General features: G+C 33.6%; 1 protein-coding gene across 2 annotated transcripts in view; it reads right to left on the reverse strand.

The window, feature by feature from the left end:
* The window catches only part of Snap25 (Synaptosomal-associated protein 25kDa), a 73,805-nt gene that overhangs the window by 15,579 nt on the left and 31,736 nt on the right, over nucleotides 1-26,490 (reverse strand). Inside the window, exons 4-5 of one of the 2 annotated variants that reach the window (XM_075290994.1) lie at nucleotides 18,184-18,232; nucleotides 5,035-5,152 (exon numbers count right to left, since the gene is read on the reverse strand). In XM_075290994.1, the coding sequence (XP_075147109.1) occupies nucleotides 5,035-5,152; nucleotides 18,184-18,232 (167 nt within the window). The remainder of the gene's footprint in view (nucleotides 1-5,034; nucleotides 5,153-18,183; nucleotides 18,233-26,490) is intronic. The other variant, XM_075290993.1, reaches the window with a different exon arrangement.

Below are 26,490 nucleotides of genomic sequence, written 5' to 3' on the forward strand. Positions count from 1 at the left end.
GTAAACAAAATGAGTGAATGTTTTTTAACACTTTAATTCAATAAACAAAATTTTTCTCGGAAATAAACATACATATACTCAAAAAAATATTACTTGGATCCAAAGATTTTGACCTTCCCTTAAGTATTTTGTTATTGATTTCGAGCCAAAGATGCGGTTTCTTTAAAATAAAGAAATCTCATTTATCAAATTTTTCATTTTCTTTTCGTGGTTTATTAATAATAGTACTCATGTACAAACAAATGCCAGTTAAAAAATCCAAATTGTAAATCCAAAAACTTTAAACCAAAGACGTTAAATCCTCAAAATAAGTCTTAGCCTATACTTGAAGCGTTTTTACCTTAAACCTAAAGTTTCAATATTTCAGTTAATTTAAGGACAATATCTTCAAATAAAAAATTCGTTTCTTTACATTAAGGGAAATTTGCATTAGTTCAAAGACATGTGACTTCAACGGAGGGACGCAAATTTACAAAATTTGTGTCCTAAATTTAATGAAAAAATTTTTGAAGCAAATATTATAAACTTTTAATTAAAATTTCATTATTTTAAAGAAATTTGTCCTTAATATTTTGTAAATTTCGTATCCTAAAATTTAGGTTGCGTATCCTTTAATATCACGTAAATATTTTTTTCATTGTACTACACATTTTTTAATAAAACTTTGACGTAAATCTAAAGGAAAGTCAAACTATAATTAAAATCGCAAATATTTTTTTCAGCGTACTACATATTTTTTAATAAAATTTTGACGCAAATCTAAAGAAAAATCAAACTATAATTAAAATCGCAAATTTATGAAAAATTTAAACTTTTGTAAGATTATAAGAATATTAATTCATCTAACCGACAATTAATTATAAACAAATTAAAATTGGAACAAAAAACAAATAATTTCCTCAATTAAAAACTTAAAACTTAACGTATCTGCCATGTAAAGCGAGGTCTAGAATATTTCGACCAAAATTAGTAAAATTTTTAATTCAAATAGAATATTAATTAACAAGTTCCGAAGAAATCAAGTAATTCAAATAATTTGTGTTTTTATACCTTTCGCCATTACTTCGTTATTCCGGTTTTAACACATCGAAATATTGGTTTCAGACCCTATAAAGTCTATATATTCTAGGTCGTCGTGAAATGTGCGGTCGATCTACCTATCTCCGTATGGCGAAATCACACTAACTTCTGAACAAAACAAGTTATCGACTTGGAACTTGGCGTAAGTAGTTGTTATTCATGTAGGCCGGATGGTATTGCAAATGGGCCATATCTGACCACATTTAGGTATAGCCCTTATATAAACCGATCCCCAGATTTGATTTCCGCAGCCTTGTGAAACACCAAATTTCAGATACGGTTAAAATTTAGTACGTGAAATTAGTGTGCGGTCTCCAACCATCATGAAGAAATTAGTCCATATCAGTTCAGTATCATATCATAATTACATATAGCCCCCATATAAACCGTTATTCAAAGCCATATATTGTGACTCCCAAACACATTTCGCAATATCCGTTTTTACCATCGGATAGAGCACTAAAAGATCTATCTTTCGCATATAAATCTGGAACCCCATCTTTTTCCATTTGGCCACAGTGGTCACTTTTCTCTCCAGGAGCAGTGCGTCCACTTTTTTCCATGCCATATATTGAGACTCCCAAACACATTTCGCATGATCCGTTTTTACCATCGGATAGAGCACTAAAATATCTATCTTTCACATATAAATCTGGAACCCCATCTTTTTCCATTTGGCCACAGTGGTCACTTTTCTCTCCAGGAGCAGTGCGTCCACTTTTTTCCAAGCCATATATTGAGACTCCCAAACACATTTCGCAATATCCGTTTTTACCATCGGATAGAGCACTAAAAGGTCTATCTTTCACATATAAATCTGGAACCCCATCTTTTTCCATTTGGCCACAGTGGTCACTTTTCTCTCCAGGAGCAGTGCGTCCACTTTTTTCCAAGCCATATATTGAGACTCCCAAACACATTTAGCTGTATCCGTTTTTACCACCGGATAGAGCACTAAAAGATCTATCTTTCACATATAAATCTGGAACCCCATCTTTTTCCATTTGGCCACAGTGGTCACTTTTCTCGCCAGGAGCAGTGCGTCCACTTTTTCCATGCCATATATTGAGACTCCCAAACACATTTAGCTGTATCCGTTTTTACCATCGGATAGAGCACTAAAAGATCTATCTTTCACATATAAATCTGGAACCCCATCTTTTTCCATTTGGCCACAGTGGTCACTTTTCTCTCCAGGAGCAGTGCGTCCACTTTTTTCCAAGCCATATATTGAGACTCCCAAACACATTTAGCTGTATCCGTTTTTACCATCGGATAGAGCACTAAAAGATCTATCTTTCAAATATAAATCTGGAACCCCATCTTTTTCCATTTGGCCACAGTGGTCACTTTTCTCTTGAGGCGAAGTGCGTCCACTTTTTTCCAAGCCATATATTGAGACTCCCAAACACATTTCGCAATATCCGTTTTTACCATCGGATAGAGCACTAAAATATCTATCTTTCACATATAAATCTGGAACCCCATCTTTTTCCATTTGGCCACAGTGGCCACTTTTCTCTTGAGGTGAAGTGCGTCCACTTTTTTCCAAGCCATATATTGAGACTCCCAAACACATTTCGCAATATCCGTTTTTACCATCGGATAGAGCACTAAAATATCTATCTTTCACATATAAATCTGGAACCCCACCTTTTTCCATTTGGCCACAGTGGTCACTTTTCTCTCCAGGAGCAGTGCGTCCACTTTTTTCCAAGCCATATATTGAGACTCCCAAACACATTTTGCTGTATCCGTTTTTACCATCGGATAGAGCACTAAAAGATCTATCTTCCACATATAAATCTGGAACCCCATCTTTTTCCATTTGGCCACAGTGGTCACTTTTCTCTTGAGGTGAAGTGCGTCCACTTTTTTCCAAGCCATATATTGAGACTCCCAAACACATTTCGCAATATCCGTTTTTACCATCGGATAGAGCACTAAAATATCTATCTTTTAAATATAAATCTGGAACCCCATCTTTTTCCATTTGGCCACAGTGGTCACTTTTCTCTCCAGGAGCAGTGCGTCCACTTTTTTCCAAGCCATATATTGAGACTCCCAAACACATTTAGCTGTATCCGTTTTTACCATCGGATAGAGCACTAAAAGATCTATCTTTCACATATAAATCTGGAACCCCATCTTTTTCCATTTGGCCACAGTGGTCACTTTTCTCTTGAGGCGAAGTGCGTCCACTTTTTTCCAAGCCATATATTGAGACTCCCAAACACATTTAGCTGTATCCGTTTTTACCATCGGATAGAGCACTAAAAGATCTATCTTTCACATATAAATCTGGAACCCCATCTTTTTCCATTTGGCCACAGTGGTCACTTTTCTCTTGAGGTGAAGTGCGTCCACTTTTTTCCAAGCCATATATTGAGACTCCCAAACACATTTCGCAATATCCGTTTTTACCATCGGATAGAGCACTAAAATATCTATCTTTCACACATAAATCTGTAACCCCATCTTTTTCCATTTTGCCACAGTGGTCACTTTTCTCTCCAGGAGCAGTGCGTCCACTTTTTTCCAAGCCATATATTGAGACTCCCAAACACATTTCGCAATATCCGTTTTTACCATCGGATAGGGCACTAAAATATCTATCTTTCACATATAAATCTGGAACCCCATCTTTTTCCATTTGGACACAGTGGTCACTTTTCTCTCCAGAAGCAGTGCGTCCACTTTTTTCCAAGCCATATATTGAGACTCCCAAACACATTTAGCTGTATCCGTTTTTACCATCGGATAGAGCACTAAAAGATCTATCTTTCACATATAAATCTGGAACCCCATCTTTTTCCATTTGGCCACAGTGGTCACTTTTCTCTCTGTTTCGTATATGCAACATTACTCCGATTCGGAAGATTTCTGGCAAAAGGTTTTCATTCCAATCGAAAGCTATTGTTTCAGTTTATCTTTGGTTAAAATTTGGCTTTTCTATCTCTTCCCGTTTGGCCAATTTATGCCAATTTCTACGGAGGATTATATCGCAAAAAAAAAATTTATTCGTATATAACTCATTTTTTCACATATAGGTGGCGCTGAAACGAATTTTCATATACGGATTTATTTTCCACTATTTTAAAGACCTTGAGGAAAACTATTTGAATCAAGGGATATAATTGCTAGAAAAGCGTTGGACTAAGTGTATTGAAGTTTCAGGAGATTAAAATGAAAAATAAAAATATTTTTGAAAAACTAACTATTCTCTTTCATTGATAGGATAAGAAGATTCCGAACCTCCCTCGTATGTTCGCTTTTCGAGTTGAAATTTTCGCGGTTACTTTATTGAAACAGTTCAATATAAATCAGATAAATTAAATCAATTGATGCGTAGTTTCGGCAAGACATTGTGGGAATATGTTTGTTTTCATTTATAATTTTGATTATTTCAGGAAAAGTAATAGCGAAAATAACGTGATTTTCAACTCGAAAACCGACCATAGGTACAACTTCTAAAATAATGCAAAGGATCCAAAAAAGGATAACGACAAAAATAAAAATGGAGAGCTATTCTGGGAAGTTTTGATGGACCCACTACATACCCATGAAATTGTTCATCGGACTACTATTTGTTTCGATCAATTGAGTAAAGATGTGTTCAAGAGAAGCCTGTAAAAACTAGTTTTTTGATCAATCGCAAAAGTTTTGCACTGATAGAATAATGTCTCTAGCGCTAAATGGCAAAAAAAATGGTCGACTAACAAAGGTACATATTTGGGTCAACAAAGTTTATTATATATATAAAATATGAAGATATAGGAACAAATATAACCTAATTAGACAAACGAAACTAGGTGAATGCCACATAAAAAAATAACGTAACATAATTATTTCGATTCGCATGATTTATTTACATTGTAGTTTTCTAAGAAAACAATTAATGTTGGTTACGTATTAACAAATTCAGTGTATGCGATCGGTACTTAAAATACTTACTTGTTACAAGGCAATACGCAAATTCCGCAACATTTTTCCATTCCACTAAGATTTTTTTCTGCTTCTCTCATATCAGCATTAATCTGATCCATTCCTTCTTCGATTCTATCAAGTTGTTCTGAAATAAAATATATATACATTGCAAGTAAAATAATAACAATACTTAGAGCAAACAAAAAAATTAACACTTATGGAATGATATGACCTAATTGAGTATATGATTTTTCACCTAAAATTGTAATGGAATTTTTAGATTTTTCGTTCTATCTGTACTATATTTGAACTATTCTATCCGGAGATTCGGTTACTCCATTGAGTCTGTGGATGTTCTACTTGACTAACGATTCGAAAATATATATATTATGTATCGACTGAGCTCAAGCCATCAATAATTTGGTCATATTATGAATTAAAGAAAACATTACAGAAAGTGTACATAATTCGATTGTAATAACATATTTGAGGGTTATAAATTGGATTTGTCAAAAAGTCGATGCTCCTCGATTTTTTTTCAGTTTTAAATTTTTACATATTGCAAATGAAAATATTTTCCATTTGAGAAATAACTAAAATTCATACACCAATATATATGATTATGGGATAATATCCGAAATGGAATGATCAAAATCCCTGTGTTCTTGAGATTTAATTAACCGCGCTATTTGCTAAAACCGGTTGACTGTGTTTTTTAAACCAATACCCCAGCGCTTCCCAAATGGGGAGCCCCCTAGCAGATTTCGTATCATTAAATTTCTTAAAACAACACAAATTTTTAAGTTCAACGAAACACAAAAATTGTACCAAACATTTGAAAATGTTAATTTGTAACCACATCGCGAAAAGAGTAGAAGTTACATACAATGCTATAATTTGTTGCAGGTTTTCCATTAGAAGTCGTTTACTACCTTTATTTGCAACGGCTAAATTTCTTGCTAAAATATCGGAACACTTTTTTTTCCTCAACTTACCTATGCAAAAAACGATACAGTTTTTGGGGGGCTCAAAAAAAAAATTGAGTTGGGAAGCTCTGCAAGAACCGGCACGACCGGTTCAACCCGTTAATCTCAAAAATAGTAAAGAAACGTATTTTTTTATTGTCACCAAAAATTAAGGTAAAAATCTACAATTCATTAAAAGACTGAATGGTTTTTAATTCATACGTTTAAACGTACAGCGTTGTTGAAAACATTTGCTAACCCTACCATGAACTTTATCTAGATAAATTTCCCATAATAATTATTTTATAGTTTAAACCCCACCTAAAAAATATGGCGTGTTGTTTTCATATTCTTATTGGGTAAATGAATGGGTTGTTATAATGTAATGATATTTCCAAAACAAGTAAAAAATCTGTTTTGAACAGGTCGAATCACACGACCTGTTCAAAACATTTGCAACTACCTAACACTTTGTATATTTTCTTCTTCAGGGATATTATTTTTGCATTTTTAAAACTGAGAAAATTATAAGAACCTAAAAGAGGATAAATTAAATGCACAAAAAGAGGACCAAAAGAAAAATCGTTTAAATGATCGGCAATAAATTTAATCTGCATAATGATAAGTAAAATACGAACGATTTTCAAGCCAGTATATCGAAAAAACGAATTTCGTAAAAATACAATGTTGGTGTAGTCTTACATTTTCTTCTACAGAAGTGGCAGCCCGATTAAGTTTCAGGCTCACTTAGACTATTCAGTCCATTGTGATACCACATTAACTTAAAGTACCAACTACATATGGGCACTTCTAGTTTTAACCACTGAACCTTCTCGATTATTTTCTTCTGTTGAACCAACCACATTGTTCCAAAAACATTAGCAGACTGCGTAAGTTAACGTTTTCCAGGCAGTAGTCTAAAGCTATATGGCCCTAAAATTCACTTACGCCTAACACAAAATGCAGGAAAAACACACAAGAGGTGCTTAATTGATTCCTTTTCCTCCGCATCATGACAGCTCACACAGTATGGTATATAAACGGCAACGATCAGATTTAAAGCCTTGGAAGCCGGAATTCGATCATACAAAAGAGATGAAAACCCATTCTTTTCCAAGAAAACTAGATTATCGCGATTTCACTGAGTGGCAGTGGAAATGAATTATATTTTCGACGAATCAAAGTTTAACTTGCATGGTTCGAATGGCAGGTGTTTACGAAGGCCCAAAGATGAAAGTCTTACTCACAAATACACAAAATGTCAAACATGGTAGGAGCAATATTATGGTCTGGGCGCTTTTTTCTGGACAAAGTACTGGTCCGATTCTTATAATCGGGGGTATTATGCTGCCGCAGGGACTACAAACAGATTTTGTCCAATGTGATAATTCAAACGCTTCCTGAGAAATTCCACTTATTTGAATGCTTGTGTGTGCGGACTGACCTATACAGCCGCTTGACCTAAATCTCATAGTGAACCTTTGGGTAATTGTAAACAGAAAAATAGCCAATAATAATTTTTTCTTAAAAACCTGATGATCTCTATGTGAACCTGAACTAAAGGATCATTGAATCCGGCATCACTATAACATAAACTAATAACATTTATCGTTAAAAGTAAAAAAAAATTAATTTATATATATGGGCAACTTAGTATTATTTTTAACTAATTTTGTAAATTATCAAAAACTATATGCCGATAATTTCTTTATTCTCCAAATTTCTTTAAACTTACATAACAAACTAAAACATTACATTTAAGCCTTGGTTTTAATATTTGTATGTTATCTTCAACAGGCGGAGTGGTTCCAAATTTTTTGAACAGCACTGTATATACTCGGACAAAAACGACTGTTTTTCATATGTTTCGGTGTAAAAATTATATGTTTTGAACCCAATTTTTAGCACATTATTTTTAAGTGCAAGCATATAATGTTCATAAACTAGCATAACATGTTTGCGACATAGAGTTATATGAAAAATAATAGGGACAGTGCTTACGCACATTTAGATAACATTAACAAACAAATAAAAAATCGAAAATTCTTTCTTTTTTAAACGATTTATTTATTATTAAAAGGTAGAGACAATATTAGTAACAAAATGTTTGTTACTATTGGACGAGTAATTCGATATTTTGTGATTTGGTATAAATCGACACGATTTACGCGTGAAAAAAAAAATAACGACACTTCATGAAACTTTAAATCTATTATTAACTTTAGTAAAACTAAATAGATATTTATACTGAATATTATTCCATAAAGCCTCAGTGTTACATTAGTACTTAGTTGCCGATCCTATGTTATCCAGAACTGTAGAACTTCTTCTATGTATTGAATCTACAAAATGTAGCAGAATTTCGTACCACGCAACTTGCATTAAATTCCAAAGCTCATCGCAATTTGGTGGACACATTCCTCTGATTACCCTTCTATATTCGTTCCACAATTTTTCTACCGCCATTTAATACTTTGATTTTATTGTCAAGTAACCACTTCTTTGTGTACTTTCCCAATAAACACAGGATGAGCGTTTTTCAAATGCAACAAATTTTCAGTTTGAGGGTAAATATAATTTTCAACATAAATTCAACTTGACTTGAAATAGCTCATCTTCAATACATTTTCAAATTGTTTGCGAATTACTTCCAATTTGCCAAAATGTTGACGAAATCTTTGAAAAGGTGTTGAAAATAATATGAGAAAACTTTGACAAAACACTACCCTAAAATGCAACGAAAAAACCATGTGGTTTTCAATACTTATTTGTGCAACGAAGTTCGTGGTCAATTGCAAGAAATTAAAAAAATGGACAATTTAGACAAATAACCAAATAGTTTATAAAAATAGGTAAGCGAAAATAAAAAATGAAATAAAACATTAAGGAAGTCACTAAATGTATATCTCTTTGCAGAAAACTAAAATTATGGAGTCTACGTTCTTGAAAACATTAAAAAGCTGACCAATGAAAAAATGGTGGACAATTAACTGGAACTGCTTCAAATAGTTTATAATAATTGGTACGTCAGGGAGCCACCGTGGTGCAATGGTTAGCATGCCCGCCTTGCATACACAAGGTCGTGGGTTCGATTCCTGCTACGACCGAACACCAAAAAGTTTTTCAGCGGTGGATTATCCCTCCTCAGTAATGCTGGTGACATTTTTGAGGGTTTCAAAGCTTCTCTAAGTGGTTTCACCACAATGTGGAACGCCGTTCGGGCAGCACTCAGTGATAAGAGAGAAGTTCACCACTGTGGTATCACAATGGACTGAATAGTCTAAGTGAGCCTGATACATCGGGCTGCCACATAACCTAACCTAACATTGGTACGTCAATATGAAAAATTAAATCAACACTTTAGAGAAGTCACTAAATTTAAATCTCTTTGCAGAAAACTAAAATCTTTGGATGCTACATTCTTGCAAACATTAAGAAGCTGACCAATGAAAAACGAGTGGTTTATCGGTAAGAAAAAGTTTCCAGAAACATTACAAGTGCAACCAATTAAAATTGTTAAAAACAAAAAATTGTTGAAATCAACAACTTCTGGATGAAAATGTGCATCTCATCGTCAGTTTAATTCATATGTTATTATCAGTTTAAAATGGATATTTTGTGAATTCCTTCTGCTGGAAATCAATTCGAACACGCGGTCCAGTACGTTCCTAATTTCAAATTGCCCCCATGTTAATAAATTTTAATGCTGTTTTATGACACCAAAAAGAAGGAAATCGAATTATCAATGAAAAAGTGTTATTAATAATGTTTAAGATATTTAAAGTTTTGTTGTTTGTTTTTTTTTGTTCTTATTTGTTGAAATGTTTAAAAAGATTATTATTTATCAATTGGTATTGTAGTGTATTATGCAGTGTAGTGTATTATTATATATTTTATTTTGATGAAAATGAATAAATTATACAAAATTCATAGAAATTTGGCTTTGACTTTCAATTTGAAGTGGGGATATCATTCATACAAATTTAGGTTGAAAAGTATTTGCAACGATGTTAATTTTGAATTTGTCTCGCATCGAAAATTGTTTGACAAATTATTGTGTAGCGATGCATTTCAATTTGAGGATAACACTTGAGATATTATTGCTAATGTGTTGAATTTCACTCTTGAGGGTAATGTCTGAACGCGATTTTCTCAACAATTTCTCAACTTGAATATTACCCTAATCCTTTGAAAAAATGTTTGAAAAATTGTAGAAATTTCGCATTTTTCAAACGTTTGTGTTTATTGGGTTGCTGTGTGCTTTGGATCATTATCCTGCTGGAAGACCCATTGAAGTGGCATATTTTCTTCGGCATAAGGCAACATTGCTGTTTGCAAAATATCTTTGTAATCAGCTGATTTCATTATATTGTGTATACACAGATATAGAGGGCCCACACTATAATTCGGGAAGGACTTCTGTTTTGAACGGTCTTTAAAGTATATTTGGGATTGAATTGTTTCAACGGACCACAAAATATTACACCATTTCTACTTAGGCCAATCAATTTGATTTTCAGCAAACTTTAATCTTTGTTTAATATTCTTTTTGAGTAATAATGACACTTTTCTTGCACTACGGACTCTAAAACCATTTCCAATGTTTTTCGAATAATTGATGCATCAATGTCAATATTTAGATCATTTCTTACTTATTTAGATCCCATAAATGGATATTTTTTAAGAATATATTGATACTTCTCTTTATAGTAGGTGTAATTTTATGTTTTCTGCCATATATATACCGGCCTTTTGAACCTTTTTGTGAAGTTTCTGTACAAATGTCCACTTTTAATTAATTTTTTAATACTATTTTGGATCTTGCGGTCGTAGCGCTCATTTCTACTCATGTTTAACAAAAAGTTTACAGAAGTGCAATTTATTTAGCAATTAATGTGAAGCTATGAATATGTTTTATGTATTTACTTACAAAAAGAAAAGGGTTTTTAATTTTTAGTATCGTTTTTTTTCCAAAAATCAAAACTGTCCTTATTATTTTTCACAGCAGAAATCGCTCATTTTGAAAAACAAAAAAAAAAATGTTTTGCTATGAAAACGAAGGAAAGAGGAACGCAAATTCTAACAGTATTTTTTAACGGCGTCAACAAGCATTGTACACCAACATTCTTTTTTTAAAAATTCTTTAATTTTATATGAATCCGTAAATACAAGACGGCGAAGTCCGTTCTTATTATTTTTCATACAACCGTATACGAGTATGTTAATATGTTAGAACATATAATGTTTGGGACATTACATTTTCTTAAATATTATATATGTGGATGCAAACATATATTAATTTAGAAATTGTCTATAAACATTTATGTGTTTAGAAAGGAAGACCGATAAAGTTGAAGAAAAACTAAATATATCGAATGGGAGATATAACGAAATACATGAACACAACACAGTGAGGCTAAAAGTCCAACATGAAGGAATATGTGAAACATAAATATTCGTGATTGCTTGTTGACTTTTATATTTTGTGTATAAATAAATATTTGGAGTATAACATTCAAATAAATTATAAACATATTTATTTATTTGTAATCTAACATAAGTATGGCATTTTGCTACAGGTAAAAAAATGAAAGTAACAAATTGGCACCTTAAAATATATATGCCTAAAGAGAAACATAATATGTTTGAACAATACAAACAATATTTTGTTTGGACAAATCCTGAAAATATATATGATTGAAGCAGATTGTGTTTGGGAGTATATATTACAGACGCTTGATTCTACTAAAAACATAAAGCGATACAGTATATCAATTTCAAGAGGACAAAAAAGCGAGTTTTACAAAATACACGCACAGAAAAAACATGTTTGGACATGATTGCCGCATACATTTAAAGCTTATCTAGAGTATGTAATTGCCGCGAAAAGCATGTATTTTGTCATTGTAAAAATAATTTTCGAGCGGAGAAAAATATATGATGACAATAAGCATTTAAATGGTTCTTTAATGCCGCAAACATGTTCTATTATTTACATGATAGAATTTGAGACCATTACATGGTCGGGAAAATCATGTACCTGACCATTCTTTTTCTTTACTTTTTTGCAGGGAAAAAAGTATTATTATAGGTTACGTATAGACATGTAATGAGATAAAGCTCATCTTATTCGAAATATATTTAACTAACTGTTTCTGGATTTCCCATTTTGATTTTTGAGGAATTTTTAAAGAACAAAAAAAAATTGGTTTTTGTTAAAAATTTCAAATTTTTGTTCAAAACTTGAACGATATCTCTAAAACTACTTGGAAAATTGAAAAACAATGTAAAGAATGCTTAAAGAGAATATTGTTAGGGATTCTCTGATATTTTTTTAATTTAATATGTTGAGCCGTTTTCAAGTTATTCCAATATATGTAGCGGAAGTGCCTTAATTTTGAACATAATGGTATACCTCGAAAAATCGAGCTGATAGAAAAAAGCCAAGTGCAGATTTGGATTCAATGACCTCAAGTTACTAAAAATTTGCTAAAATTTCAAATCAACACAAAAAAAGTTAAATTTTGTTCCCCTGTGTTATTATTTATTTATTTATTTTATTCATTCCCATACTACAAGATATACAAAATCGTTTAAATTACAGTATGTGATTAATGTTGGTACGATGTACAATTTCAAATCATTACAATTACAAATCAACAATTGTAATTACAAATCACAGCAAATATAGAGATATTTTTCATAAACATTAAAAACAATAAAAATGTAGCAAAGCGACAGACAGTAGAGTGAGAATAGTGTGTATAGGTTAGTATGAGTGTTAGGCAGAAAAATTTCCATATAAGTCATTCTTGAAAGAATGTATATTACATTTTCCTCTGCAAATCATATTATTTGCAGATTTACATCTTTCGGCAAGGGATTTTGCTTCACGGGAAATCCAGAACAACCAACAATTTTTGGGGGAAAATCAAATTGAAAGGGGGAATCTCTTTGAAGGGAAATTTTGCTGTTTGGTCGAGATTGGGATTGAGAAATGTCAGCGGAATTATAGTATTAAAAAAAAATTATTCAACATTTTGTGACAAACGATTTACTTACAGCAAGTAAAAATTTTCTCAAATTCCACCTAAGTTTTCGTTTGCAGTTCTTGGCGGAATAAATGAATTTGTGTAACTGCCTAAGTTATGTACAAACTTTGTAAGTGTACTGGTATTATTATACCCACCACCATAGAATGGTGACGGGGGTATAATAAGTTTGTCATTCCGTTTGTAACACATCGAAATATCGATTTCCGACTATATAAAGTATATATATTCTTGATCAGGGAGAAATTCTAAGACGATATAACGATGTCCGTCTGTCCGTCTGTCTGTCTGTTGTAATCACGCCACAGTTTTCAATAATAAAGCAATCGTGCTAAAATTTTCCACAAACTCGTCTTTTGTCTGCAGGCAGGTCAAGTTCGAAGATGGGCTATATCGGTCCAGGTTTTGATATAGTCCCCATATAAACCGACTTCACAATTTGGGGTCTTGGGCTTATAGAAATCGAAGTTTTTATCCAATTTGTCTGAAATTTGAAATCTAGAGGTATTTTACGATCATAAAGAGGTGTGCCAAAAATAGTGAATATCGGTCCATGTTTTGGTATAGCCCCCATATAGACCGATCTTCCGATTTTATTTCTTGGGCTTATAGAAACCGCAGTTTTTATTCAGTTTACCTGAAATTTGAAATCTAGAGGTATTATAGGACCACAAATACGTGTGCCAAAAATTGTGAGTATCGGTCCATATTTTGGTATAGCCCCCATATAGACCGATCTCCCGATTTTACTTCTTGGGCTATAGAAACCGTAGTTTTTATTCAATTTACCTGAAATTGGAAATCTAGAGGTATTGTAGGACCACAAATACGTGTGCCAAAAATTGTGAGTATCGGTCCATGTTTTGGTATGGTCCTCATATAAAACGACCTCCCGATTTGGGGTCTTGGGCTTCTAGAATCCGAAGTTTTTATCCAATTTGTCTGAAATTGGAAATCTAGAGGTATTTTAGGACCATAAAGAGGTGTGCCGAAAACGGTGAGTATCGGTCCATATTTTAGTATAGCCCCCATAAGAACGATCTCCCGATTTAACTCCTTGGGTTTCTAGAAACCGTAGTTTTTATCTGATTTGCCTGAAATTGTAAATATTCTGGTATTTTAGGCTCACAAAAACGTGTATCGGATTAAGTTTTTATCGGTCCATTTGGTAATGCCTCCATATAGACCGACTTCATTTCTTGAGCGTGTAGAAGGCGCACTGATCATGAAAATGGCTTGAAACTCAATGCAAAATTTTACTTCTACAGATTTAAGATTTCAAATCAAGATTGCACACTTACAAGAGATGTTAATGATTCCTCTAAAACTCAAACAAAAATGGTTCTTATAAATCCAGAATCTGATATAGTCCTCATAGGTGAAATCTTTAAATTTATCTTCGGGAAGTGTCCTCAAGCCCTCCTGAAATTTCAAAGGAAACCCTAATATTTGGTTCATGGTGGTGGGTATTTAAGATTCGACCCGGCCGAACTTAGTGCTGTATATACTTGTTTTTTTACTTGAGTTTATCGCTATCCTAATGTACGGTCGCATTGGGAAAATACTCCTTTTCATTGAAGGCGTTTTGTCTCTGCATTAGGCGGATTGGTTAGTTAGTAATATACGGAAAAAATTCCGTAGTTAAACTAACGCTAAATTTAACTTATTTTTATTGGAAAAAAATTATTTGCTAGAAGTTAAATTTGATTATTTTTTTTGAAATTTTCCACAACTTAATGAAATTTTACTTTTTTAAAGTATGCCTCAAAAATTTTATTGACTAAATGTGGGTATAAAGTTCAATGACCGTACACATAAGTTCAATATGAACTAAAGCAAAAGAAGATTTTCATACTATTCCCGAAAATAGTAAGAATACACTACTGTATGGTTAAAATGGTCATGATTTGGCGCCAATGATTTTCTTCTTTACTTTTAGTTATTTTTTTTCTTCTATGAGATGATGTAATTTCGTGAACTGCAGTTGAAAAGTACAACAGGGTACAAAATTTCCTGGTTTTGACAACGCTTTGTGGAAATCTCAAAATGAGGAGTAAAATTTAGTTCAATTTTCGTGCGAGGCAGTTCATTCTTCCTATAAAACAGTTCACTTTTTTTCGGTGTAGGAGATGTCTTCCAAGATTATTTCAAAGATGACTTTTCTTTTAAAATATCGTAATTTAAGCTTGGAGTCAAGATTGAATTTAGAATCCAAAGTTGAGGTTAACACTATTATGAAGGACTTTAATATTATATGATGATAATTTAAAAATAAATAAATTATGATTTGTTTCCCAGTATCAAGTACTCAGAATCTAAATTTAAAAGTTGATTGCATCTTAAATGTATCCTGTAGAGTAATTCATCGTTTCTTTGGCACGGAAACCAAAGTCATTAAAATAAAACCATATCTTTGAAACGGGATAAGCTTTGTTTTTCAGTGCACACTTGAATAGTCGTTCTCGTCTGGCAGTTTTAATACGAAGCATAACACATCATAATGAATGACTTTCAATGAACTAAAAACAAAAACATGAAAACACATAAGTAAATTACTACAAACAAAACAAAATTTTGCAACCACAGAGCGGAGCACACGTTCATTCTACAAATTTGCATACACAGTCCGTTCTTAAACTAATGCTAAAATTGACTTATCTTTATTGCAAACAATTTAATTTTTCTGAGTTAGTTTTTAAAATATTGTATGAAATTTTCCTTAACCCAACGACATTTTCTTTATTCGAAGTATGTCTCATAAATTTTATGAACTAAATGTGGGTATGCATTTCAATAATAACCGTCAGTTCAATGCTAACTAAAGCAGAAGAAGCTTTTCGTAATGGTTTGGCGTTATTTTTAGTTTATGTTTGCTTTCACGAGAAGGATGAATTTCGTACATGGTAGTTAAAAATCCAAAAGTCTCAAGCGATTTTCATCAATTTAACGACGCATTATGGAAATTAAAAAAAATGGAATACAATTGAGTTCAACTTTTGCACGACGTAGTTCATTCTTCCCACAAAGCAGTTCCCGGTTTTTCAGTGTATGATTATGTGAAACAAATAAAGCAAAGCATCGAAAGTAGAAACTAAAATAATACTTCTATAGCAAAATATTTTTTATAACAGTAAGCTATAGACACATAAACGTAAATATTGCTATATTAGATAGCTTAGAAAAATCGATCCAATGTTTCCACTTTTATTACTTATGGATGAAATTTGAGCTTTTCTAACATTCCCAGCAAAAACTAGGTAACAAGAAGTAAAACTATATTACATGTTGCATTACATTGCAGTTAGTTAACAGGTTGGCTGATAAGTCCCCGGTCTGACACATAGATGGCGCCGCTAGTATTAAATGCATATTGTTTTTATTGTATTTATATATAAAAATGTGCAAAATGGGTGCAGCGCGAGCTCACATTTGACCAAAAACAACAACGTGTTGATGATTCTGAGCGGTGTTTGCAGCTGTTAACTCGTAATACACCGAGTTTTTCCGTCGATATGTGACAATGGATGAAACACGGCTCCATCACTACACTCCTGAGTACAATCGTCAGTCGTCTGAGTGGACAGCGACCGGTGAACAGTCCCGAAGCGTGGAAAGACTCAAAAGTCCGCTGGCAAAGTAATGGCTTCCGTTTTTTGGGATGCGCATGGAATAATTTTTATCGATTATCTTGAGAAGGGAAAAACCATCAACAGTGACTATTATATGGCGTTATTGGAGCGTTGGAAGGTCGAAATCACGGCAAAACGGCCCCATATGAAGAAGTGTTGTTCTACCAAGACAACGCACCGTGCCACAAGTCATTGAGAACTATGGCAAATATTCATGACTTGGGCTTCGAATTGCTTCCCCACCCACCGTATTCTCCAGAACTGGCCCCCAGCGACTTTTTCTTGTTCTCAGACCTCAAAAGTATGCTCGCAGGGAAAAAATTTGGCTGCAATGAAGAGGTGATCGCCGAAATTGAGGCCTAATTTGAGGCAAAACCGAAGGAGTACTATCAAAATGGTATCAAACAATTGGAAGGTCGTTCGTTATAATCGTTGTATCGCTCTTGAAGGGAACTATGTTGAATAATAAAAACCGGGGACTTATCAACCAATCTTTTATAATGATTAACGCATAATAACAATGGGGAATGTTCCGATATTCGAAATCACAAATCGCAAAATTTTTATTTGGCGATATTTTCTTAACCATAAAACATACAAATTTAAATTTCGGCAATATAGTTCTCTTTGATAAGAAGTTTAATTACAAATTGAATTTAAATCTGATAGTATTTCAGTTTTTTCTTTATAAGAAAACTAAATTCTTGCGATTTGCGATTCCGAATATCGGAACATGGGGGATTCCGCGATGCGTATTCTTAAAATGTTATGCATTTGACCGATGACTTAGTCAAACGACAAATCAAATTTAACTCACTGAAGAATTGTATCTTAAATGTGTACTTATTTCAATTCTCCATTTCATTGATTTGGAATCAATACCAAAATAAGTAGTTTAAAGACCGAACCTTTGGAACCGGGAAAGTTTTTGTTTTCAGTGTAGAAAACTACTATGATTCAAAAAATATTCGATAAAAACTAAATATGTATACCCATATACAAAAAATAATTCACTTTAAAAGTTCCAATTCAAGTAGTGTTAACGTTACAGCTTTGATCCATTACAATCGGTGACGCAAGTTAAATTTTTCAAATTTTGGTATATCTAAAAGTACGTGATTACATATCAAGTGAGCATATGCTTTTAATACACTACTTATTCCATGGCCGGAGGTATGCCTGGGGTGAAGTACTTTCCTCCTAAATGGTTATTTTAATTTTTACGTAGGATTACCTACCAAATTACAGGGTAATGAGAGTTTTTGCTGGGTTGCTTATAAAAGAAAGGTATCCTATGGCGAATTGAGGATTGTCAATAATCAATCAATTTGCATGAATGTAAGAAGTTTAAGGAATCACTGACAATACCGTTAAAAAAAGAAAAAAATCCAATGATAGATTAAGATTAGCGTTTTTTAGTTGTTTTTCTATTTACACAATATACACATACGTACTTATAAATATACATTAGTTTTCATTCTCGATTGTCATTTTGTGTTTAATCTATGTGATACATGCGAACACTCTTACCTCCTTGTTCGTCCAGCATTACAATACTTCTCATTCCAACCTCAGCACTCTAAATAAAAATTTTTAATCGAAATTTACGAATTAAATCGATGCATATAATATAATACATTATATTGCCATTTAGATGTTATGTAGAGTTCTGTTGTTTAGTCTTCATTTGGTGTACAGATTCATTCACTGTTTCGAAGTGTACTGAAAATAATTGAACGTTACTTTAAGAGATCGCCAAAACAAGTGAACCTATTATGATACCATTTTTAGAAGAAACGAGACAATAATAATCCTGGGTTTTGAAAAGCAGGTACTCTACTTTGTATATGTTGTTATCAAGTACTCGTATGGAACTATCAAACATGCTATTAATCAAAGAAACTGTTTATATTTTATAAAAAATATAACTTCACCGGTTTTTTGTTGTTATTTTAGCACTAATTTAGACCAAGTCTCGTGTGTGTGAATAGTATTCGTTCAACCAGTCGGAGGTTGGTTTATTAGCCCTCTAATGCCCAAGCCCGCTTTTGGACGCGCTTCACAACAAAACATTTAAAAAAAAACAATCTAATGTAACATGAAACTTTAAAAAAGAGCTAATTTTTACCGTTTCGTTTTTCACGATTGGTTTAATTGCTGCTTTATTCGACAGTTAACATAAAATGAGTTCAAAAGTAAATAAATAATTAAGAGAAGAATTGAGTAGCAATGAGTGATGAAATCAATTCTGATGATTTTATTAACATTATCATCTCCTCGGAGTCTAGTTAGGTATAAGCTGAAGTTGCTTACCCACCTTTTGGATAGAAAGTTTTATAGAACCTTTGCATAAAAAAGGCAGTAGGTTTAATGTTGAGAATTATCGAGGTATTGTTAAAAAGAGTGTCATTCCTAAGTTATTCGAGGAATTAGTGACATATCCCATTTGATAGGTAATATTATCTCTGAATCTCAAGAATCTTCAACTCTATACAATCTTCTTCTTCGCAAAATTTATTTATACATATTATATTCAACTGGGTATCTTCATATCTTGCTTCTAGATCGCAAAGGGTCTACCAAAAGGGTTTAAAAAATCAATTGTCTAGTGTCATCCATGTTACTTTTGGTGTTCCGCAAGGTAGTCATGTAGGCCTTATGCCTTGATGATGTAATAATCTACAGCATCAAAGAATTGTAGAACGTCAAGCAAGTTGGTTTAATTCAATTCTATTAACAAACAATTATATACTGCCGTAAGTTCGGCCAGGCCGAATCTTATGTACCCTCCACCATGGATTGCGTAGAAACTACTACAAAAGACTGTCATCAACTATCGAATTACTTGTGTTGCGGTAACACTTGCCGATGACAAGATATCTTAAAACTTCTTAACACCATCTTCTAAGTTGTAAGTTAGTCCATACGGGGTATATATTAAAAAAAAAAATAGGCCGATTAAATACGAATATAATTCAGTTTGACAAAATTTCCTATAGAAATAAAATTTTTACAAAATTTTCTATAGAAATAAAATTTTGACAAAATTTTTTATAGAAATAAAATTTTGACAAACTTTTCTATAGAAATAAAATTTTGACAAAATTTTCTATAGAAATAAAATTTTTACAAAATTTTTTATAGAAATAAAATTTTGACAAAACTTTCTGTAGCAATAAAATTGTGGTAGATTATTTTTGGCTCGAGTGGCAATCATGGTTATGAACCGATATGCAAAAATGTTTGTGTGATTGGGGATCGGCTATATATAACTATAGACCAATATGGACCAATTTTGGCATGGCTGTTAGCGACCATTACCTAGCGCAGTGTACCAAATTTCAACCGAATCGGATGAAATTTTAATCCTCCAAGAGATTTTGGAGGTCAAATCTGGGGATCGATTTTTTTGCATGGTTGTTAGAGACCATATACTAACACAACGTACCAAATTTCAACCGGATCGGATGAATTTTGCTATTCCATTAGCTTGATTTCAGCAGACGGACGGACGGACATGCTTAGACCCACTTAGAATTTCACCACGGCCCAGAATATATATATATATACTTTATGGGGTCTTAGAACAATATTTCGATGTGTTACAAACGGAATGACAAAGTTAATATACCCCCATCCTATGGTGGAGGGTATACAAACGGAACAAGAGAAAACGAACGAAACTAAAAAAGCAATTTCAAATTGCTACTTAACAAAAACTATGAACACATAAATTAATTAAAAAAGCTATATCATATTGCTTTCGTACTAAACAAAAGATTTTAAGGATTTTTTTATACTTCGTTTTAAGTAACCTCTTAACCCTTTGACGGCGAATGAGACATACCATATATGTCTCATTTCGTATTTCCATAGTAAAATCTACATTTACCAAATTTTCAAAAAATAGATTTTATCGACGCAGAACACATGTAGCTCTAAAGTTGCAAATTTAAATTGAAATATTTGTGCTTACTTTCACTAAATATATTTTTTCATATTGATATTTTCTAATGATATGACTTAGATATTGTTGCCGTCTCACAGAAGTAGAATTAAAATGAATACAATTAAATGAATATGCATTTTAACCCCCATTTTCATAAAGCTCCGTTAGTGTTCCGTTAACTAACCAACTTTTAAATCGTATTGTGGGCGAAGCTGTCATCTTGCATATATATTCCATATGCCACTTAGGAACTTAACTGGCGAAAATTTTTCAGTTAAAGTTAACTGGAGAGAAGATATTTGCAATTTACTTTCTGTTAACTGGCAGTTAAAGCCTAACGGAGCCACATGAAAATGGACGTAAGTAAAATAAAGTTTTTAAGTTTGTTAAATTTCAATGAAAATGTGACTTTTGATACAAAAAATTTAGTTTTTTTTCTAGCTATTTTTTAGCCATTTTTTGGGACAAATCTAAAGGTTTTTTGGTGAAACAATTCTGGCAACGCTGGTTCTTAAATATGTTATAAGGTTTATCTCCCACCTATACGTACCCCACAAAAAATGTTTACTAATTCAGTAGGGGTGGTTTAGGGTATGATATAGTCGGCCCCGCACGATTTCTACTAACCTGTTTATTCTTTTTATAAAATAAAACAAATATTGAACCAATAATTTCAGTCTATTAATTTTTTTGCTAGGGAAAATTAGGAAAATTATCTAGCTACGCTAATGATATCGTGTATCTAAAAAGGTAACAGGTTGGCTGATAAGTCCCCATTCTGACACATAGATGGCGTCGCTAGTATTAAATGCATATTATTTTTATATAGTACCAACCTTCAAATGATTCGTGTCAAAATTTGACGTCTGTAAGTCAATTAGTTTGTGAGATAGAGCGTCTTTTCTGAAGCAATTTTTGTTATTGTGAAAAAAATTGAAAAAAGGAATTTGGTGTTTTGATAAAATACTGTTTTCTGAAGGGAAAAATACGGTGGAAGCAAAAACTTGGCTTGATAATGAGTTTCCGGTCTCTGCCCCAGGGAAATCAACAATAATTGATTGGTATGCAAAATTCACGGTGAACGCAGTGGACGCCCGAGAGAGGTGGTTACCGACGAAAACATCAAAAAAATCCACAAAATGATTTTGAATGACCGTAAAATGAAGTTTATCGAGATAGCAGAGGCCTTAAAGATATCAAAGGAACGTGTTGGTCATATCATTCATCAATATTTGGATATGCGGAAGCTCTGTACAAAATGGGTGCCGCGCGAGCTCACATTTGACCAAAAACAACAACGTGTTGATGATTCTGAGCGGTGTTTGCAGCTGTTAACTCGTAATACACCCGAGTTTTTCCGTCGATATGTGACAATGGATGAAACATGGCTCCATCACTTTACTTCTGAGTCCAATCGACAGTCGGCTGAGTGGACAGCGACCGGTGAACCGTCTCCGAAGCGTGGAAAGACTCAAAAGTCCGCTGGCAAAGTAATGACCTCTGTTTTTTTGGGATGCGCATGGAATAATTTTTGTCGATTATCTTGAGAAGGGAAAAACCATCAACAGTGACTATTATATGGCGTTATTGGAGCGTTTGAAGGTCGAAATCGCGGCAAAACGGCCCCATATGAAGAAGAAAAAAAATGTTGTTCCACCAAGACAACGCACCGTGCCACAAGTCATTGAGAACGATGGCAAAAATTCATGAATTGAGCTTCGAATTGCTTCCCCACCCACCGTATTCTCCAGATCTGGCCCCCAGCGACTCTTTCTTGTTCTCAGACCTCAAAAGGATGCTCGCAGGGAAAAAATTTGGCTGCAATGAAGAGGTGAAACTGAGACCTATTTTTTGGCAAAACCGAAGGAGTACTACCAAAATGGTATCAAAAAAGTGGAAGGTCGTTATAATCGTTATATCGCTCTTGAAGGGAACTATGTTAAATAATAAAAACTAATTTTGACAAAAAAAATGTGTTTTTCTCTGTTAGACCGGGGACTTATCAGCCAACGTGTTAGCAACACTAATGGGACATGTGTCCCATTCAGGATCCTGAAAAATCCCTGGATTCAAAATAAAAAATTCCGGGATTCGGGATAAATCCCGGGGTTTTGGGATTTTACCCATAATGATGTCCTCCTAATAAGCTAGTTGTTTTAATGGGATGAACACATAATTATAGGGTATTCCCTGAAGGATTCTCTCTTTGTTAACTCATTTACTGGTTAAAATATACAGCATTGACTGCTACGGTAACATTAAAAACAGAACAAAGATCCCAAGAACATTTGGATAGAAATTATAATTTTTCCAGGAGGTGGAATTTTTGTGCCACTTTTTCATTAATTCTTTTTAGCTGTTGAAGAAACTATATGTGCCAATATGTAATAGGTATTTTTAATTAATCACTGAGTAATCTAAATGAGCATCAACCCACAACGAAAGAAAGGATTGTGCCCTAAACTTCAAACACAGTGGGAAGACTCATATAAAGTCATCAAAAAGATCAATGATGTGGTATACGGTATTCAGAAGGATGCCCAAAGTCAAAGATGGAAGTTCTACATCTGGAACGATTGGCTCCTTAACAGGTTCTGTGCCTCTTCGGGACGAAAAGGCTTAAACTGTAGGCAGTGTTACGAATTTGATATTTCTAGATTTAAGTTTATTTAAATTAGTTTCTGTTAATTTCAAATTTCAAGTTGTAACGATCAGATTACGTCATCACTTGTCAAAATAATCTCTTTATTTTCTAGTTCTTTCCTAAACTTCTTTTGTGTTCTTAGTTTCTCAATCGTTCATTGTAAAGTAACCCCTTTTGTGTTTTCTTTTTATGACCACTTAGTTTTTATCAGATTTTTGTTTAATTTAATGGGCTGTTTAGTTTTGTTTTGTTATTTGTATTGCCTATTGTAGATGGTTGTAGGCAAGACTAGCCAGAATGTTCGAAATCGTTGTACAGTACCTATAAAAAAAAGCTGACAGCGGGAGCTGTCAAGTCAGTCGTAGAACTAATCGCAAACAGTACACTTTGTAGAGCAAATAAGTGAAACCTATCAGTTAAGCAAATAAATTGTAGATTGTCGTTATTTGAAAAGAATTGTGTTTTAATTATCGGTTTATTAAACACATCTCAATATAAAAATGTAACAATATATAACGAATTTTTCTGTTAGAAGTGAACACAATGAAAAAAATATTTGTAATTTTAATTAATATATTTCACCATTACTTCTAACCCAAAAAATAACTTTTCGTTTTATTGATTAACCCCCATTTTCATAAAGCTCCGTTAGTGTTCCGTTAACTAACCAACTTTTAAACCGTATTATGGACGAAGCTGTCATCTTGCCTTTATATTCCCTAGGCCAGTTAGGAACTTAACTGACGAAAGTTTTTCAGTTAAAGTTAACCAGAGAAAGGATATTTGCAATTAACTTTCCGTTAACTGGCAGTTAAAGCCTAACGGAGCTACATGAAAATGGCCGTAAATAAAATAAACAAAGTCCATTCGTTAATAAATCATTGCATTGTTCTTGTGAAGTTTTAGTGTAGGTCAAACATTTATTTTATTATGGTACTCATACTATGAGGTTATTTTACCAGATACCAACAAGTTAATAATTTTTGTCAAATTGAAGAAAATTTATTAAAACTATTTTTTTTTTCTATTGTTTAATAAAATTTCATATTTTGGAAGAAAAAATTGGAATTAAAAATTGTTAAAATGTCATTAGCGCTCAATGAGGTTCAAGGCAGACACAATTAAAGCAAATTTACTTGAGAAACTTACGAACTAAATTTAAGCTAACGTCACCCATTTTAGGAAAATATTAACAATTTTCATATATATTAAAATTGTGTTCTTCATTTATATACAAATTCTCATTTTTAGTTCATGTCATTAAAGCAAGCAAAAAATAAACTATGAAACATTTTCTCACATTTGGCAAAATTGAACTAAAATTGTATCGGCTATAAAAAATTTCGGTTACTTTTTTCTGGCGACATATTTTCCCATATCCGCTTTGAAACTTACAGTTATAGTATTTGATACGTAAAGTCGATTTTATAAGGCTCTGATCATATCCGTAATCTTAAGTGAAACTGGAATTAAGTTCAAAACTTGAATATATATTGTAGCATAGGTTATAGGTCATATTAGGTTTAAATGGAACCTTGCCGTTGCCAGGTGAATTACGAGAACAGACACAGAACTCGTTCCGTAAGGAGCCTATCGTTCCAGATGTACAACTTTCATCTTTGGGCTGTCATCCTTATGAATGCGTTATAACACATCATTGATCTTTTTGATGACTTTATATCGGCCTTCCCACTGTGTTTGAAGTTTATGGTACAATACTTTCTTTCGTACTGGGTTGAGTAACAGAAACAGTTGTCCTTCTTGGAAGCCCTCATCCTGTTGCGCCGAATATCAAATCTCAAGGCAACTTCAATTCAGTTCCGAATAGAACCTTGGCTGGTGTCCGAGAGGTGGAGTCATGAATGACAGATCTATAGGACAGCAAGAACTTTGGTATATGCTCGTCGCAGTCCCGTTGGCCGTTGTCCACCACCTTTCGAAGTTGCTCTTACAAAGTGCGATAGGTAAGGTTAGGTTAGGTGGCAGCCCGATGTATCAGGCTCACTTAGACTATACAGTCCATTGTGATACCACATTGGTGAACTTCTCTCTTATCACTGAGTGCTGCCCGATTCCATGTTAAGCTCATTGATAAGGGACTCCTTTTTATAGCCGAGTCCGAACGGCGTTCCACATTGCAGTGAAACCGCTTAGAGAAGTTTTGAAACCCTCAGAAATGTCACCAGTATTACTGAGGTGGGACAATCCACAGCTGAAAAACTTTTGGTGTTCGGTTGAAACAGGAATCGAACCCACGACCTTGTGTATGCAAGGCGGGCATGCTAACCATTGCACCACGGTGGCGATTAAACCTTTCTACCATGCCATCGGACTGTGGATGTAATGGCGTAGTCTTTGTTTTATTGATACCAAGGAAGCCCACATCTCTTTGAATATGGCCGATTCAAAATTTCTTTCTTGGTCTGAGTGTATCTCGGACGGCACACGGTAGCGACATATCCAGTTCTTGTCGACTACGTCCACGATTGTCTTCGCCTCTTGATTTGGAATGGCCACTTGCTGAAGTAGTCCATGACCACAAGGACATATCTGTTTCCAGAATCACTTACTAGGACTGGGCCTGCAACGTCCACTGCTATTCTCTCAAATGGAGCACCTGGTCTATACTCTTGCATATGACCTCTACTCTTTCGTGTTGAACCTTTCGCCTTCCGTCAAAACATCCTTTACCTTGTAATCTGGTACAATTATCAAGTTTCGGCTATTCTTGCCATCTTCACTTTCCCATTTACGTTGCAGGGTTACATGGATCAGAAGTAGGCTGTACCATTAAGCCCAATATGATTTCATAAGTGGACTTTCGGCTGCGATGTCTTCCTTGCTAGGATTATTATTCTCTTCTTTTGCCGACATAATTTTGTTTTTGTTCTGCTGGCCAATCCACTCCAGATTCGACGTGCAACAGCCGGATATCAATGATTTCTTCCTTATGTTCAGCTTTCGAGTGTTTGCAATTGACATTACAAGGTCGACATGACAAGGCGTCAGCGTTGCCGTGTTTGTAACCTTTTCTATGCTCGATACTGAAATCGTAACTTTGGAGTCTTTCTATCCATCGTGCCAGTCGAGCTTTCGGATTCTTGAATTGAAGCAACCATCGCAGAGCTGAATGATCAGTTCTTAGCAAGAAATTCTGTCCATACAAGTATTTGTGGCAATGCATTACGCTTTCTATGATAGCAAGCAACTCTTTTCTCGTTACGTAATAATTATTTTCGGGCTT

This window comes from Haematobia irritans, chromosome 1, assembly GCF_050003625.1.
Source record: "Haematobia irritans isolate KBUSLIRL chromosome 1, ASM5000362v1, whole genome shotgun sequence".
NCBI lineage: Eukaryota > Metazoa > Arthropoda > Insecta > Diptera > Muscidae > Haematobia > Haematobia irritans.